The sequence below is a fragment of the Pleurodeles waltl genome, chromosome 3_1 (assembly GCF_031143425.1).
Source record: "Pleurodeles waltl isolate 20211129_DDA chromosome 3_1, aPleWal1.hap1.20221129, whole genome shotgun sequence".
Classification (NCBI taxonomy): Eukaryota; Metazoa; Chordata; class Amphibia; order Caudata; family Salamandridae; genus Pleurodeles; species Pleurodeles waltl.
This window is the reverse complement of record NC_090440.1, coordinates 290547214-290566054: the sequence shown is the minus strand read 5'-3', so window position 1 is coordinate 290566054 and position 18841 is coordinate 290547214. Positions and strand designations below refer to the sequence as shown.

General features: G+C 45.3%; 1 protein-coding gene across 1 annotated transcript in view; it reads right to left on the bottom strand.

The window, feature by feature from the left end:
* Positions 1-9908, bottom strand: part of PRTG (protogenin) — a 156135-nt gene extending 146227 nt beyond the window's left edge. Inside the window, exons 1-2 of the mRNA XM_069222426.1 lie at positions 9663-9908; positions 4299-4601 (exon numbers count right to left, since the gene is read on the bottom strand). Of these exons, the coding sequence (XP_069078527.1) occupies positions 4299-4601; positions 9663-9723 (364 nt within the window). The 5' untranslated portion in view covers positions 9724-9908. The remainder of the gene's footprint in view (positions 1-4298; positions 4602-9662) is intronic.
* Between the last annotated feature and the right edge of the window lie 8933 nt (positions 9909-18841).

The following is an 18841-nucleotide window of genomic DNA, read 5'->3' as shown; positions in this document are numbered from 1 at the left end:
TAGCCACAATGCAGAACTGCCCGGGCTCTTTAATATCGCTGCTTTCCTCTACGTGGATCATACCAGTGCTAGCAGGTGTGAGGGGCTTGATCCATTTCCACTGAGGTGTTTGACCGCACCAGCAATGGGACGTCCCAACATAACAATAATTAAAAATGAATGAGCTCAAGTGATCTGTTTATGCAGGTACACCGAACACCACCACTCAAGTTCTGAGGCCGGCTTCTCCAATGGAAGTCTGTGTTCTCCTCGTACTGTGGTGGCCTAGTCTGTGACAGATAGTGCCTGCAGCACCATGTAGGTGCTTTTATCACTATTTAAATTAAACTTCAATACCTGTTAACCTATTTGATATTTTGAGTGATTCTGTGACACATGTAGAGCTCGGTGTGCAACCTGAAGATCACATGATCATATGGTCTATATGGCATATTCAGCCTACATCCTTCACAAACAGCTTTAAAAAAAAAACAAATACAGAGTTGGGTTACAACACCTGTTACTTAAGCGGCAACGGTCAGATCTCGGAGATCAGAAAACACTTTATTCGATGTTTTCATAAAAATCATGAAAGTTTACAAGTCCAGCCAAATTAATACATAATAAACATGCAATTTAATAAAACATCGGACAATATTATTGACAATGTCCTATCAAACATAAAATGTGCTACATGTAGTATTGTACTGCATTTTATAAACCCCAGGTCCTTGAAGATGTATATTATGAGAAACTTTAATTGCCCTCCGTTTTAAACATGAAAATGTACATTCACTGCATGGCAGGTCTGTTTCTACACCGATTAACCTGAAACTGTTCTGTTCCTATCTCCCCTATCCTTCCATTCTTAACTTTCCAGGCAAATCCTTACTGATTTCTCCTTTCACTATCCCAGCATGGATATGCATGTTCAAAACACAGATCTACACTACAACACTACACCCATCTGATAATAGTGTACTAGGACAACTAGTTCTGCTAGAGCATAAATACTCGAATGCTTTGCCTCCAAATCACAGTGACACAATCAAGAATGTTACATTTTCCAGAACTGTAACATCTGCATCTCAATTAACAATAATCATTTTGCTAATACGTCAGCCAATATAGTGCTCTTTAATGTGGGAAAAAAGATAAACAAGACATCGTATGACTCCAGTTAATAGTGTCCTCCCTTTGCATCACCCTCCAGCAGCGACTCGGCTGCGGATTACACTTGGAAAAAAACACTTGTTGCATAGTCACTTATTGTCATTTTAACCCCTCGTCGAGCCACACAAGGATTCACATGGGCCGCATCGCCCTTTTTCCAGTTCCCATCTGCCTCCACCCCTAGGAAGAGATAAGCCTGAAAAAACTCACTTATTCTCGAACTGAAAAAAAAAAAATCAATTTCCAGAGCCAGGACGCTTTAAACCTGCCCACTTAACCTTACACACTGGCATTCGGGAACACCCAAGAAGGGCCTTTTAAAGCAGAAAGCGTGACGTTCTGGTTGCACTTTAAGGATGAAGCGAGTAAAACAATCATTTTGACATATCGAACGTCTAATCCAGGGTTAAAAAGTGGCAGCCTCCCTTCTAAACAGAAAGATTTGCAGAAGTTTATTAAAAAGAAACTGACTACGATCGTCCAAATTCTTCTGTTGCATTGCCGAGCAGCGGGACTGCCAGGCCTGCCCCGATGTACACAGAAGATAAGGCCCCATAGCGACACGGCAGAAAGGGCCAGGCTGGGCACATGTGAACCTAGCATTCCTGAGAAACAATCACTAACCTAGCAGAAGAGCCCCTGAAAGGCCTGGCCAATGAATGGGGGAAGGTCGCCTGCTCTTTATCGCGAGGGTAAACCTCACCCCGGCCAGTTTCTGACCTTTGACCCCCGCGGATTCTTCATTTACACACGAAATAAAGGAATTCTTGCCTGGAGGGTAACCCTGGGCTCCTACTTCCTAACTTTGAGAAACCGGGGCCTTATCTCCCTGTGTGTCCAGGCCCCGGACTGTGGCGCAGATGAAAGTGGCTGGGCTTCCACCGACGGCGCGCGGCGCGCTACACTTCTGAGGCAAACGCTAATCTAGGGCTGAAAGCTCAGCGCAGGCCGCACAAAAAGCACATCCTCGCACCCCGCTGCTATCACCTACCAGGGGAGCTTTGTGCTTTTGCGGCGAAGAAAGAATGGCCATTTAATGCTTATTCTTCCGCTGTTTAGTATGTATAGATTCTGCCTTCCCCTGAGTAGCGAGACAAAGTCATTTTGGGTTCACAACAATTTACAACGAATACTTTCAAACTAAATAATTACGCCGATAGAGAAGCTACTTTCATTGACTCTGGCTACAAAGTGATGCAACAAAAACATGCTTTGAAGGCGTTATTAGCTGCGTGTACCAGTTAAAGCCATGGGATTTGACATTTTATGTTTGCTTCCTGGAAACAGGCGCACTGAGAGGCACTGAATATATTAGCTCCATCACAGATGTGTGCCCTGAGCCCCCCTCCCAATTTAATTAATTCCTGAAAAAATGTTCCTCTTCAATTTGACATACGACAAAACGAACCTGTACTCCAAAGATATGTCAATATTAGTCGAAGTCATTTCTAAACCTGCTGTCTTCAGCATTCGTGACACCCCCGGAATCGCAACCTCTACAGAATGATGATCTGCTAGTAGGAAATTCGCAGGTGCTTTTATGACAACATTCTTTAAAACAATATAGAATGCCCAAGGAATAGGACTTGGACCTATTTGCATAATTGAAACGACCTTATCCTTCTTGGCACAATATTCCCAGTTGCAGAGTCCTCAAGACGCCGCACTACATTCAAAAGTCATAAGTACCTTAGTCATTTCGTTACTTTGCATTCTGGATCATGCAGTCACACACACTTATAAAGAGAATGCAGCTACTAGAATGCATTTTTTTGTTTAAAAAAAAAAAACGCAGGGCGTGGATATTCCCTTGCACCTCATATGGGAAAAAGTTCAACCAATGTTTTCTCCTTAACAGACCGCTGCAAAAACTCTGCAATTGGAGATTCTCAACACCAACTTCACGGAACATATAGTCATCTCGAGGCGCCTTCCCCTCAGAAAGACACTGGGATTATAGTATCTACTCCACTGAAACCTAATCTACCTATGAACTAGTGGGCCTCTCCTATGCACAGATATCAGAGATGGGGAAGTGAAGCAACTAAACGTTCACAATGTGAATCGGGAAAGGGCTATTTAAGAGAGGTTGCATTTCACCTGCCCGAGAAGTGCCCCTAAAGCAATGTTTGTCGGACGCCCGACTGAGTTAAGATCGCTCAAAATGATCAGCACATAAGTGAAATCGGAAATGTGCTGGCAGATACACACCCATCCCTAAAGACCTATGTCTCCACCTGTACCTTGTTTTCTCAGCACAAATTGCCGTCTTTTGATTACTCTATAATATCCCTTGTGCATGAATGCTTCAGGAGCCAATACCAGCTACTATAGGCAAAAAATAGAGGGCATCCTGGTCTCTGATGATGTGGTCACCATTCACAGACAGAAAGCGGTTATTTATGCTCCCCCATCTTCGATTAAAGAGTGATAGCACATGTGTACACAAAAAGAAGGGCACTGGGAGGTTGTGCAAGTAAACCTAAGAGTAATTCCACAGATTTTGACAGCTACATTTTCCCTTTATTGAAATTTGGGGATCTGGTGAAGTTTTTTTTAATGGAGTTTTGAATTATTTTTGAAAAGCTGATTTATTTTCCCTCCCATGCAAGATCTAGTCTTATGCTTTTAAACAATGTGTGTGACATCAACAAAAAACACCACAGGCCGAGAGTTTTGATCTTTGTATTTTAAAGTGCTTCCAACTTGCCTCGAGTCTATAAACATGCTGTGCGGGATATTAGACACTCTTTGCAAGGCTGGGTGTACTGTCTTTTCTGTAGCATTAGTGAGAATACAACGTCATCACAACTCTCAACCAAGAAACTTAAAGAAAGCATTATTTAGGCATGGCATAGATGTATTTTTCTGGAAACCTAGGTTCAAGACGAAATTTGTCCAACATTTTTTGGGGGGTTTTGCTAAAAAACGTGCGTTGAATCCGCGCAAAGGTGTTCTGTGAAAAACTGAGACCTGAAACTGCGCTGAAGCCTTTGCCCTTTGAGGGGTTCAACGGATGAGGAGACAGATTTGAAGGAAACAGGAAATACTTAGTGCATCATGTAAATAAACGTGAATTTGGGCTTAGAGCCCACCTTGGCATTCCAGAGGAAATTGTAAGAAGGAAGCAAGAGACCTGGACTTACTTGCTAGTACGAGGTGAGCTTTTTGACTCAGTAGAGCACCATACTTATTCAACGCCAGACATTGGTAGTACCCTTCGTCGGAATGCTCGCCTCGCTTGCCTTCCACTTCACGGATATACAAGGAGCCATTGGACAAACTGTAGATTCGCTCATTCTCAGAAACCTTCTGCCCATTTTTCAGCCACGTTATAGTAACAGGAGCTTCTCCACGGGCCTGGCAGTCTAAAACCACAGTATCCTTCCTTGGAACAGTAACATCCTGAGGCTCTTTCACAAAAAACAGCTCATTGAAACAGCATACTCCTAGAGAAGAGGAGAACATATGTGTTTAGTTGTCAGATATAAGAAACACACTTAAGTTACCATTCAAGTTGTCTGCAAAATATTTCAAAGTTCAGTGGCTGCTCAGGGAACCAATCACTGTAAATCAAGAGTACTTCTTTGTGTGCAAGAAGGGGGTGCTTTTCAACTTTATATTTACAATATTTATACAGTGCTGACTATACTGTGAGAGTAAAGCACAGTGCATGCAATGTAGTCATTTTCATAGTGTGTGAACTTGCATTTTTGGTTTTAATTTGATAGGAGATCAGTGTCGATATTAGGTGTGCAGGAGCTGATGGTGAGTAAAGAGGGAGTGCGTTTCCAGTGTGGAGTGAAGAATGGGACTGAAGCAATGGAAGGATTGTGAGTTAGACAAGAGGGTGACATCTGTTTGAACTTGGTGAATATAGCCATGAGGGTGTTTAGTAAGAGGCTCACCTTGAAATAGATTTAACACCAGGTGGTGGGGTGCAGAGAGCAAAACTTGGAGGGGATGAGGTAGGTTGTGACGAGAGGGTGAACAACCTAACACTGGTGTAGAGTGGGAGAGTACTGAAGATGAGAACACCATTGACAGGGTTACTATGTAGGAGTGTGGGGAAGGTAAGAGTGTTAGGAAAGGAGCATCTGAGAGATATTATGGGAATAGGAGGTTTAATTTTTCAGGTTAAAGTTAAATCACAAAAAAAAGAGTGGTAGAAGAAGGTGGATTCAGATGTTCCACCATGGAGTCAATATTGTCAGAGTGTTTCAACTGGGCCGGGTTGGCGATACATAACAATATATAACTATACGATCACTGAAGTCGGCCTTGACCTACACAATAAAGTGATCAAAAGAAGCAGGGGACAGGCATAACAGGATGAGATGGGACAGATTTTTCATGAGGAGATCAACTCCACTGTCTTTTCGGGGGAGGTGTGGAGAGAGAATTTGTCAGTCAATATATAGGGCTGCTGGTGTTGTAGGAATATTGGACTCTATTCACGTTTCAGTGATAACCGTGAAATCTAATGCACAGGTGTGGAAGTCAAAGTGTTCTGTAATGGTCCTTAGCGTTTGGGGGTGGGGAGGATTTCTAGAGTCACTTCTCAAACCTAGAAAGATCCTTTAGAGGTTGGTCACCAGAGACTGCAAAAAACAAACAAACAAAAAAAAAACTTGCCAGTGCTTGGATGTGTTGATGTTATGCTTTAAATACGTTGAGATACCTTCATGGGCATTACTGTGGGTCCTTGTATATGCTGGAGAATGGGAGGACTGACTAATCAAATGGGCCTTTCAGCAGTTTTCTAACTGGAAAGAAAGGGCACACGAGATACCATTGGAGAGCTGGCTCCAAAATTGTGGAGTGTACACTAAGAAGTCTTGCTTTTAGGGCTTTTGCCGCTATACTTATGCCTACTGCGTTTTGCCAGAATTTCACTTAGTTTTGCTCAACGTTTGTGGAACCGCGATGCTGTCTGATGGGATCACATTTCTGTTTTTGTATTAATCAGTGAACTTCTGTGTGTGATACTGCTGTATGGGGTTAAAAGTGGTGTCCGGTAAGCTTATTAGCAGGCTATGGACCCCCCCCATCCCATCCACCTGAAGTTGCTCAGTCGAGCTTTGGTCATTTTGTTGTGCACCTCAAAGACTCAATGGATGCAGCACAAATGGGAGACTGGGGGTGCTTTTCTGAAGGCTGCCATGTCCCATTCAAATACTCCTTTTCAGAGACTACACAAAGCAATAAACGCCCACTCACAAAGCTGTAACAGCCCCATAAAAACCACACTGCGGAAATATCACATTTTAAACCAGCTACGAGTCCCAGGTTCGAAAACTACACCTTTGAGAACAAATGACAAACTTCCTCCCAGTAGGCAAAGGTGATAGCAAAAAAAAACTTCAAAACTACAGGTTAGAACGGAATTCGTTCTGTGTCCATCGTGAAAGCGAGGCACATTGTAGAAGCCGCTTGCTAATTTTACAAGCTTGTCAAAAAAGATGTTGAACAGGCAAAGTCATAAAAGACTGATTTTACAAGAAATCATTAGCAGGAGCCTGCGTTTGTGAAGAGGTCCGTTTATGTGTCCGTTTTAGTGTTTTTTGAGATATTATGTACTAATTCTCTAGTGGTTACTTTGCCCTTTGGGCAGGGACGGGGGGCTGCCGGCTCCATTTCAGTGTCTCACTTGGCACTGCCTACACCCAAAGCATGCGGCCTTTCCACACAGGGCCCTGTAAGGAGCGCAGGGATTAGACAGCCTTGCTTCCCAACTTGTGTATTGACATCGTTTCCAGAAATGCGTAACTAATGGGCTGCTTAACGTCCAAGGGGGAGGGGGTTCACTACCCAATACACATCTCTAGGGCTCCGTTTCGGAAGCTATACGACCTAAAGAAATTATACTCCTTCCAGCAGAAGTCGTGTCCTCCGGTCGGAATTCAATGTATAGCTTGAACGGATTCCTCCAATACTATATAACTACTGTTCTATTTTTATGCTTAGTCTACTTTATAGGAGGCAGCAACCCGGGCACAGTCACAGATTTTAAATTGGCAAGCCAACACCATACCATGGGAAGAGACTATTGGTTTCAGAGCCGTAAACTTAACCACTGGGCTCGAACCGTTTGAAACAACACACACACTGTCCAAATGCTTATCCAAATAGTTTTAAACGGAGCCCTGGGCTACATATTTCCCTGTGCTTTAAGAACCACGACTCTTTCTCCAGTTCCCGGTAGACACCGAGACTAATCATACAATAACACTCTGTGCAACGCAGCTCACTATAAATCCGTCCATACGTGAACAAAATCACTAGCTGCACGAAGCAAGGGATTCCAAAATGTATTTTTTTATATGTTTGGACCATGAGCAAAGTGTTTCCTCGTTAGTTCTTCAACAGACTCTAAAAACAGTGTGTGTGAGCCGAGCTACACCGACTTATTAAAATGCATTCGAAACAAATGAAAACGAGAGCCTGATTTCCCACTGACCCCCCCATGTACCTGCAATATACTCATCTAACAATTTACGTAGCGCACACAGGGGTCTTCCTCTTGGCGCCCCAGCGATAATTGTTAAAGACAGCACAACACTAACAGATCTTCAACAATGGTAATTCACATACTGGGCACATCTCGTTAAAGTTAGACATCACAAATCTCTGACTGAACCCGGGAAACAGAAAGCAGTCCGAGCATCATTGCACCACACTCTGGCTCTGTAGCAACACACACTTCACTCGCAACTACAAGCAGATCTCAAAAACACACGAGCTCCACAGAACTAAGTGACCGAAAGGGTGAAATGCAACACAGCCACAAGGTTAAAAAAATTAACATTGCCGATTCGATTAAATACAGCCACAACCTTTGGGTGGAGGGCATATGCTCCCAGGACACGGCTCAAAACAAGCTATCTGCAACCAAGTTCGAAAAGTGAATATCCTCAAGGGAAAGGGGGGGGGGGCGTAATGTTACAAAACACCTGAAATCATACATTGAAGGGGGCAGAGCAGGCATAGAGACTCTCGCTCTGTCTGAACTCTAAAACACTGGGGTGGGGGTAAACTCGAAAACTACCCGGAATCAAATCCGAGACAGGGCTGAAGCTAAACGTTAATAGGGACAGAAAATCTAAAGAAGGGGGGGGGGGGGGGGGAGGGGGCGGTGATAACAAGCTTTTAAACTACCTGAACGTTAAAATTGTGATAGGAGATTGGAAGAGGTGGGGAACGCGAGCCTTCTAACCAGTTTAACACCGCAGAGAGAGGGTGGCATGTTGTTAAAATGGGATTGTCTGCCAACACGACCAAGTTTTCAATTGAGCGAGGAAAACCTACACTGAAAGGGACATAAACATAGGGAGCGGGCAGCCTGTTTAGAGGGTTCGCTCTGGAGTACCACCGCCGGCGCGTCCGTGGTACTTCAGTAACTAAGCATTGGCATCGCTAGTAGTACTTCAGCACACATGCTGACATGCGTTAACTGCTGGATTAAACAAGCATGCCACGCAAATAAAATCAATGAACCTCTAGATTACGGTGGAGAAATGAACTAACTCTAAAAACACATAATGTCACTGGTGAGTAGGATTAAACCCTGAGAGCAAATTCAGAGGCAATAAAATAACTGGGGCTGGGCTGAGACATATAATGCGCACACGCGGGTCGTGAAATCAAAAACAGATGCCCGGAGATGGGCAGAGCAGCCCGGCCCCACTTTCAGACAATTCAACGAGACCCTAAAACACTTCGGATGATTGGGGTTGTTTGAGGAATCTTACAATGTGGCATGACTTCTTTCCTGGAAAGACTGGGTAAAAGACTTCGCGGCACCCGCTGCAGATGAGTAGATTGAGGAGGCGGGGGAAACGTACGGACAGTTAGCAGTGGACAGCAAGGAGGGGTATTAGGAAGTCTCGGGCAGGCTACTCGTGGTTCGCAGGGAACCCTTGCTCGTGTTAAATTAGACCTTCTCGGACACAGCCGCCAGGGTCTCCTCCTTAGGATGCTGTCCATGAGGTCGGAATGGGAAGGGAAGCACATTTCCTGGGGCTGCATGAGACGCACTCTGTGCGTAATGTGCGTGAGGCACTGGGGTTGGCTCGGGATTTGCACGGGATTCCAGTTACCTGTGGCCTGTGTAGCTGGAGCTTGCAAAAGATCCGCACTGCATGGGTTAAGCACAGGATCTCCATTCTCAGGGGCTTGTATGGCCTCTCGTGTTTGCACGGAACATATACTATCTGGTGGTTGCATGGGAGTTTTAAATGAGGGTGATTGCACGGGGGTGGTTAGGTAGGGTAGGTATGGGTGCACATGCCCCGTGTTTTAGCTACGTTGCCTGGGGTCAGATCGGCACGGCTCACGCTCTGAGACATCTGCACAGGTTTCACATTGTCGGTGAGCAGCACGTCGCCGGGGTCAGTATCGGAAGATGCGTTTACTTGGGTATTTCCGGTCACGAAACTGACCCATACACGGTCCGACACTTTCTGCCTTTGCTCTGACCCACAACAACAAACTTTGCTGCCCGCACTCACCTGACATTAGAAGGCAAATCCCTAACATCCGACCGCACGCTTGTCGCCTGAGGTCCGCCATTTACCGGGCTCCTGTTCGCATGCCCTGCCCGACACATCCAGCTCCCCCAGCTCCAGCCTGTGCTCTGTTGGCCTCTCAGTCTCCCCTTGGGACTCTTTCCCCCTTCCGCAGCTCCAGCGCATGGACAGCAGGGGCGATCAATGAGGCGGAGGGAGCAGGGTGGGGAGGGGGCTGCCGCTGGCCGGGACTTCTTTCCCCTTTGACCCTTGAGAAAGGGGTGGGGGAAGGGCTGAGTCCTGTCTCCGGACCAGGCACCTGGGGGCGGCCTCCTCCCGCTGACGTGCACATGATCCCAGTCCCTGCTGCATTCCTCTTCCTCATCCTCCTCCTCCGCCAGCAGCAAGCACTGGACACTGGAAGGAACGAGACCGTATAGCGGAGGGCAGCAAATAATTTCCCCGGTCGGAGACCTCTGATTCAACTAGACCGATGTGCCTCATTTACAGAGTCCCAGATAAAGTGTCTTCTCTGCCAGTGTGGACGTACTCTCCGGATAAAAAAGGGGTAGCGGTTCCTGCTCCACAGAGCCCCAAACACAGCAGTGGTTGGTTTCCAGAGCCCGATGTACATTAGTGCCTCTATACTGGCCCTCACACATACAGGGTGGTGGTAGAAACTATGCAAAACTCGTGTACACAGTGCCTCATGTCATAACTCCGCTCGGGTTGTAGTAGCCCCTCTGCTCGGTGCCAGGCTCAGTAAAACAGCAATGCGTCTTCTGAGGGACCCCATAAAGCAGGACAGCAGTGCATCTTCTGATGATCTCCTACAAGGAAGGGGGCATTGGTGCCTTTTGTCAACCCTCAAAAACAGTAGCCGTGCTACATCAGCATATCCTACACAGGAGGGCAGTGGTGCGTGTCTTGCTGATGCCCCATACAACCGAGAGCAGCAGAGCCTGTTCTTCAGACCCTAAACTAGCAGGACAGTAGTACCTCTTCTCCGGACATCCATAGAGCAGTGCCTGTTCTGCAGACTGGAGTAATGCTTACATTACTTAGCAGCATTACTTTTATTTGAAACATAATCTTTGCCCCTCTACTCCTTCATAGAGGACAACACTTTATAACCAAAAACACCACGAGTATTGATATTTTCTCTCAACCTATAGTGCTTTGCAAAGGTAGAGGAGTCCGACCAAGTAGCAGCCCTACAAATTTCCTGAAGGGACACACCCTGCAATTCTGCAGCTGCAAGAAGCCATGCAACAGGTCAGGGCTTACCATCGATCTCATAAACCTTACCAATCAAGGTTTTAATCCATCTACTCAAAGTGGCCCTGGCTGGCTTTTCACCTTTTCTACCTGGCCCAAAATTTGCAAACAAGGCTTCATTCTTCCTTTGAATAAGGAGATGGATAAAAGGCTGGCAATATCACTTCCTGCCCCTTATGAAAAGAGGAATTACACATTGGAACAAAAGAAGGAACTGGAACCAAAACCACCCTGTCCTGAAACACCTTACAAAAAGGAAACCTCTTTGACAAGGCCCCCAATTCACCAAGCTTCCTAGCAGAAGTAATAGCTACAAAAAATAATGTCTTAAGGGTCCAGTAGTTCAAGTATGCCACTTTCAAAGGTTCAAATGGAGGCTTGGTTAAAACCATGAAAACCAGCATCAAATATCAAGTGGGAAAGGAACGAACTGTCCTAGCACAATTATTGGACAGACCCCTCAGTTGCCTAGAAATCAAACCCTCATTGTTGTCCCAATTCTTCCATGGTGCCCTAGCTGCCTGAATAGCAGCCCATTGTACACTAAGGGTGGCAATGGACAACCCCAACCACACACCCTCCTGCAAAAAATCCATAATCACCATCAAGCTCATAGATTGAGGGACAAAACCCCTGGTTTCACACCAATGAGAAAACAATCCCTAGTGTCAGTTGTATGACCTCTGTGTGGATGACCATCTGGATGCTTGCAACGTAAGTACCAAGTCACCCAGGAGACCCTGTCTCCTCAGAGCTTTCTTCTTAAACTCCAAACTGTCAGGTGGAGCTTCTTCAATGATTTTTTTTGTAGAGTTGGGAAGTTAAGAGGATATGTGTCCATTGGAATCACCTAACCCGGTACCAACATCATGAGCATCAGCCCACGAAACCAATTGGCCGAGGCCACCTGGGAGCAGTCAGAACCACAGCAGCCTGCTCATGCCTCACTCTCACCAAAAATCCTCTGATCATGGGAAATAGAGAAAACACATAAATCAGACCCTTTGGCCACCTGCAAGATAGGGCATCAGCTGCCCATGCCTTCTCTTCTCATACCTTTGAACAGAACTTCTGAACTTTGGCATTGGTCTGGGATGCAAAAAGATCCACCACTGGTACACCCCACTGATGAACCCCCTGAGAGAACATTGCTGGGGCAGGAGAAAAGTCCAGGGAAGATGGAATGTCCCTGCTGAGAGTATCCTGTTCAGAGCTTTGGACCTTGTCGCCTGCTTGTTTATGTGAGCTTTGATGGTAATATGCCAAATCAGTACAGTCTGACCCATCACCTGACTTTTGATTGCCAACAGGGCCTGCCTCACTGCCTCAAGCTGCCTCCAATTCGAGGACTGCCCTGTCTTTGCGTGAGACCAAAGCCCTTGAACCGGCATCGCCTCTTCCCAGGCCCTCCAACCAGAGTGACTGGCATCTATTGTGATAACAGTAAGCTCTGGTGGAAAAACTTGAACTCCCTTGTCCAAATTGTTGCTGGAAGGCCACCAAGCAATTTCGTCCTTTTATCCACTGGGACATGTGAAGCTTATGCTTTAGATCCTGGGAAGCCAGGACCCTATGATCAAAAATCCATGCAATCATCTTGTGGAGATGAAACTGTGCCCACTGCACCAGAAAGACTGTGAAGGCTAAATCTCTCTGGGCCTTGAGCCATCACTCCACCTTTGGGTACCTTTGGCTGCACAACTCCTGAATTTTGACAATCCTTTGATGAGGTAAGCGGGCCATCTCCTGAACAGTCAAGAATTGAGTGCCTATGTAAGTCAAATCCTGAACCATATTTAAATTGGACTTTTGCTAGTTTCTTCAAAACTTATGTATCTGCTAAACCTCCAGCACTCTGTTTGTGTGCAATGCCAGAGGATCTTTTGTCTTTTGACACTGACTAAGTCAACCAATCGTCAAGGTATGGATGAACGAAGATTCCCTCTGAATACAGAAGATCCACCTGAGGTGCCAAAACCTTGGTGAAGACCCTGGGAGAGGAATCAAAACCAAACGGCAGAGCGCAACCCAGAAATTGCTGGGATGAACTTTATACCGGAACATGAAGATAAACATTGTTTAAATCTATTGAGGTTAACCAATCTCCTGAACTTATGAGAGGAAAAATAACTTGCACCATCACCATTCGAAAGTGGCATGTCTTGACCCAAGAGATGACCTACCTTAGGTCCAGTGTTGGTCAGAAATCCCCTGATGGTTTTTGTACCAAAAACAGGATTGAATAGGAACCCCTTCCCCTCTCTTCCTTGGGGACCTCTACAATTGCCTGCTTCCTGAGCAAGGTCTCTATCCTTTCAGAAGAGCCTCTCTCTTGGGCTCTATCACCGGAAGAGGAGTCACTTTGGCACCCGTCTGAGGAGGAGTCTGTGTTAAGTCTACTGCATAACCCTATTTGATTATGCCCCACATCCAGGTGTCTGAGATGTCTACTTTCCAGATGTCGAAAAACTGAAGGAGATGGCCCCCCACAGCTGCCTGGCCTAAGAACTGTAATTGTCAGGACCTCTTTGCCTGTCCTTTCTTCCCCGCATTCTTCCTAGGAGAAAAACACTAGGGGCCAGATGTAGCAAGCCTCTTGCGCCTCGCAAACTGCGAAAAACGCAGTTTGCGAGGCGCAAAAGGCCTAACGCGATGCACAGCCGCAAATTGCGAGTCGGTACCGACTCGCAATTTGAGGCTGCGACTCGCAAATAGGAAGGGGTGTTCCCTTCCTATTTGCGACCGCATCGCCATGCTGAGTTGGTTTGTGACCGCGAATGCGGTCGCAAACCAACTCGCAGTTACCATCCACTTGAAGTGGATGGTAACTCATTCGCAAAAGGGAAGGGGTCTCCATGGGACCCCTTCCCCTTTGTGAATGCTCAAAAAAATATTTTTTCAGAGCAGGCAGTGGTCCTATAGACCACTGCCTACTCTGAAAAAAACGAAACCAAATGGTTTCGGAATTTTTTCTTTTTGCAGCTCGTTTTCCTTTAAGGAAAACGGGCTGCAAAAAGAAAAAAAAACAGCTTTATTTAAAAAGCAGTCACGGACATGGTGGTCTGCTGTCTCCAGCAGGCCACCATCCCTGTGAGTGCCTAGACTCGCTATGGGGTCGCAAACTGCGACCCACCTCATTAATATTCATGAGGTGGGTCTTTGCGACCCCATAGCGAGTCGCAGAAGGTGTCTGAGACACCTTTCTGCATAATATTTTGCGAGTTGCAAATTGAGAGTCGCTGCTACATCTGGCCCTAGGTTAGTATTTTTGCCTGCGCACACTATATGGTTTACATTCTTGCTGTGGGAATGACTTAGCCCTGTTATTCCAAAGTCTATGTGCCTCTGATTTTCCTTTATATGATAGTGTATGCCTATGGTCTTTAAATGCTTTGGAAATTATGGAATCCAACTGTTCCCCCAAAAGCAATTTACCCTAAAACGCAAACTTGAGTAATGCAGATTTTTCAACAGCATCTGTTCTCTATTCTCTCATCCAAAGTCTTGACTACATCAGAGGAAGTATCTGCCAAAAGCCTTGCCTACAGATGCATAACAGCTAGTAAATCCGAACACTCCAGCCCCTCCTGAATAGCCACAGCCAACCTACCAAAGTCGTTGACCAAAGATTGTGCTCTGTATGCTGCATATATGCTGGCCGTAAGAGCCAGATTCTCCCCCCAGCGAATGCCTTCTTCAATCCAGTATCCACCTTTTTATCCACAGGATCAGGAGAACAGTCTTCCGGATTAATTGTTGTTTTTCCGATTCAATGGGCCAGATTCACACGCACCTTAACGGAATGGGGTAACACATCATCACACTCCAGTAAATACAGTATCTGCAGAAAACCCAGCACATTAACCTTCTCCGCCTCCTTCCATTCACTTATTACCATGTCTTTAATTGCTCCATGAAAGGATATGGTAATTGTGGAAGGCCTGACATACTGCACAAAAAGTGAATCCCCTTAATCTTCAATCGGAACGAGGGGAGCCCCAGATTCTGCCGTACATGAGAAAGGGTGTCCCACATCTCCTCTCGTCTGAGGTATTTCCCTGAAGAGGATGAGGACTTTTCCGAACCAAGTGAGGAGGAAAACCACTCTTTTCTCCTTCTAGAATGGTTGGAACTTCGCCCACTCTTAACTGAAGCCCAGGTCCTCAACACTCCCTCCTCAATCATGTATTGTACTTCTGTCTGGTGCATGAGAGGTGGATTACTGTTAATGTTATCCAGGGCCTGATCACGTCTCCCAGGACGCTTTGCCGGAATAGGACCCCCAGACTCAGAAAATGAGGAATAAATTAAGTGCTTCCTATTCATACTCTGCATTTTATATGGTGGACTCTAACATACTACTGGAAAGAATCTGAGACATAGGAATCGAGGGATCTGCCTTAGATTGGATTACTTCCTTCTTGAAGGGAAGATCTTACAAGGTCCTGGATAGGTCAAACTTCTCATTACCAGTGAAGAATAGTTGCAGAGTACCCCAGGTGTCCTCTCTAAGTCCCACTCTAGTTAACATTTATATGTTACCCTTAGCTGAAGTTGTTAAGCCTTTTGGGTTGTCCCTAGCGTCATACGCTGATGACACACAGCTGATAGTGATACAATCTACAAATTCCAGCGCAAATGTCTCCGCACTTGCCCCTTGTCTACAAGCAGTCACAGTTTGGAAGTCCCAAAACAGGCTTAAACCTAATGATACCAAGACTGAGGTTATGGTACTTGGACACAATGCACAGGCGAAACCGAATTACACCACCTCCGAGGAAGAATTGAGCAATCTTCCGCCCCCTAAAGACCGCATTAGCCAGAGAGTGTGGCTGGATCCGCAACTTACCATGGCTTATCAGGCCAATGAGGTCTCTGCAACCGCTTTCTGCCTGTTTAGACTTCTGAGGAAGGTCTTCGGAATCCTTACTTTTGAGCCCAAAAGACTTATAATACAGGCCGTGATCAGTTCGCGGCTCGACTACGGGAATGCTCTATACGTTGGATCACCCAGGTATGTGATCCAGAAGCTGCAGGTGGTACAGAACGCCTCGGCTCGGCTGCTCCTAGACTTCCCAAGGTACGAATCTGTTAAGTCAGCTATTTCCTCCCTTCACTGGCTCCCTGTTGCATGATTAATAGAATGTAAAACTCTTTGTTACTTCCACCGAGCTTTGTATAATAGAGGTCCATCCTTGCTTAGGACTTTAGTCTCTTGCTACACTCCTTTGAGAGACCTTAGATCCTCCACTGCTGCCTTCCTAGCAAAGGTCCCCAGAGTTAGAAAGACTAGAGGGGCGGAAGATCGCTAAGGTATCAGGGAGCTAAGCTATGGAACTCTCTTCCACTCAGCATTCGCCTTACCAACAATGAATTAGCCTTCCAGAAGGCTCTAAAATCATGGTTCTTCAAAGCATAATTCTCAGGGTGGTCTAGGTTGTCTCAATATCAGTGCTGAAAAACCTACGGGTAGCCATGCGCTTTATAAATCAAAATAACATAACATGCTGCATCCAAGAAACCCTAAGCAAATCTCTTCCTTAAATACAAAAAGAAAGCTACATATGAGCCTATCCCTGACTGCCAGCTCCCTGATGTCCAGCCAATCACCTATTGACAGAGATGATAAAGGAATAACTGCCTCCTAGAATACAGGAGTAAAAATTGCAGCAGTCCTACCAGCTGCCATAGCACCACAGTTCTCCACAGGCTGCATCGCTAGCCCGCCACCCAGGAGCAGTGCCTCAGACGTTGCACAGCTGCCTGACCTTGTCAGGGCGCTCTGCACTCTCTCGTACTGCTGTTGCCTCATAGGCGGCCAATCTCCACTTACAGCTCTTGGAGACTTCCCACTCAGTCCCGTTGGAAAGCTAATCCATAAATCTTATTTAAAACTACTACTGTTTTGTCATCCGTGATATCCATCAACGAGGCCCGCCATCGTTGACAACGCATGAAACTCCTGATGAGACAAACTAAAAACAGGCGTGAAGGGGGTGGAGAGGTATTTTATTAAAGAAAATAGCATCTGATTGGTATGATGAGGCCCGGGTGACTCAAATGTAATGAAGGAAAGCGAGGGGAGGACGATAGGGTAATACATTTCCTTCATAGTAGGTTATGTAAAATATGTAGCATGTTGGAGAGAAAATGTTTTGCTCTGTACATTTCATAGGATCTCATTCGTGGTTGAGTGACATTAGTCCATCGAGCTGCCCTGGAAATCAGTATGCTTGATTTTTAGACAATGTGTGTTAAAAAAAAGGCAGGCTATTGGTATGCTATCTATTGCTGCGAATAGACCATCAGTTTTGGGATGAGAAGATTAGAGGGCTTTTTATATAATTTTAATGCAATTTGCGCTGCCTTACAGTACTCGAGATTTATGAAGCCACACAGGGCCACACAAGGTGGCTTAGCATGGCTTCATAAATCTCATTTTTCGTTTGTGTCACTCTTGCACCTAGTTGCATGGTGCAAGAATGATGCAAAGGGTCTCAAATATGCTCCTTTGTGTTTTGGGAAAAGTAGTAAAAAAGTGCTCCTGATAAAAGTGTCGGGTTTATTTTGGCCTAAAAATGGCACCAACAAATGGTTTGCTTTGCTAAAGTCATCATCTCAGCTTTCAGGGATTTGCAGAGCTGAATCCCAAAAAAATATTTTCCACAGTTTCGGCATTTTTCAAAGAGGTTGTCCATTTTTTTTATTTTGTGTGCTGGTCAGCAGTGTGAAACCTATGTGTGATCAGGAAAGCTATTGATTTCTGAAAAGTAGACAACATTCCGGATTCAGGAAGGGGTCATGTGTGTAGATCTCTCAAGGTTTTTTTTCCCTGATAACTAACTGTTAAAATAAAGAAGTATTGAAAATAAGTAGGAAAAATAACCATTTGTGACAACATATTTATTTGTAACTTTTTGTAACAATGGCCAATTTTCAAAAGCAATATACCATAACATCCGTTAAACCCTTCTGGTTGTGGGGATATAAAGAGTTTGTAGGTTCTCCAAGATCCCGAGGTACCCAGAGCCAACAGATGAGCTGTGCCATAAAATGGTTTTTCATTGTGATCCAAGTATAGACTAATTCATATGATGTAATATGTAGAGTGGATAATGGGTATCAAGGAAACCTAAGTTTTTCTGCAATGGGCACAAGATATGGAGTTTAGGTACAGTGGTTATTTGTTCATCTCTGAATTTGAGGGTACCCGTACTAGCATATGATTTAGAGAGTACTTTTCAAATGTCTTCTTTCATATACACTCTCTTTCATATGTAAGGCAGGAATGCAGGGAAATCCAATTGGTAATAACAAATGTTCTACTGTTCTATGCTCCTAGGTGTCCTCTGAAAAAAAATGGTATCTCACTTGTGGGTAAGCCTGGTGCGTGCGATAGGAAGTGAGCCAAAATGCAACATGGACACATTACATTTTTCAAGGGTGTAGAATTTCTATAGCCCAAGGACCAGAACATACGGTTTGGGGTCAAGGACAACAAGATTACTTTGTTCATGGGACAAGTAGCCCCAAGCCTCTGCAGCACAAAATCTTTGGTTGCCAGTTTTACTGGACCACATTAAGCAGCTGGGAAGGGAGGGGGTGTAGCTACTGCCTGAGGGAAATGGCCACATAATCAGAGAGCTCTACTGTGCTGAGGGCCAAAAATGTCCCGCTCTGCTGATACACCACCTCCACAGACACTTTAAACAGTGCCCAGCATATCGGAAGATTTGGTGCTTTCAGTCACTCAGTTTTGGTGAAAAAACTCCAAGAGAAACACCTCTTATAACCAAGTGCTCCAGAAGCTGCCTCACAATGCCTTACCCTAAAATGGCTAACACCAGGACTCCATGTGGATGAATCTCTACTTGACTATCCCAGCATTACTACGAACATCCTAC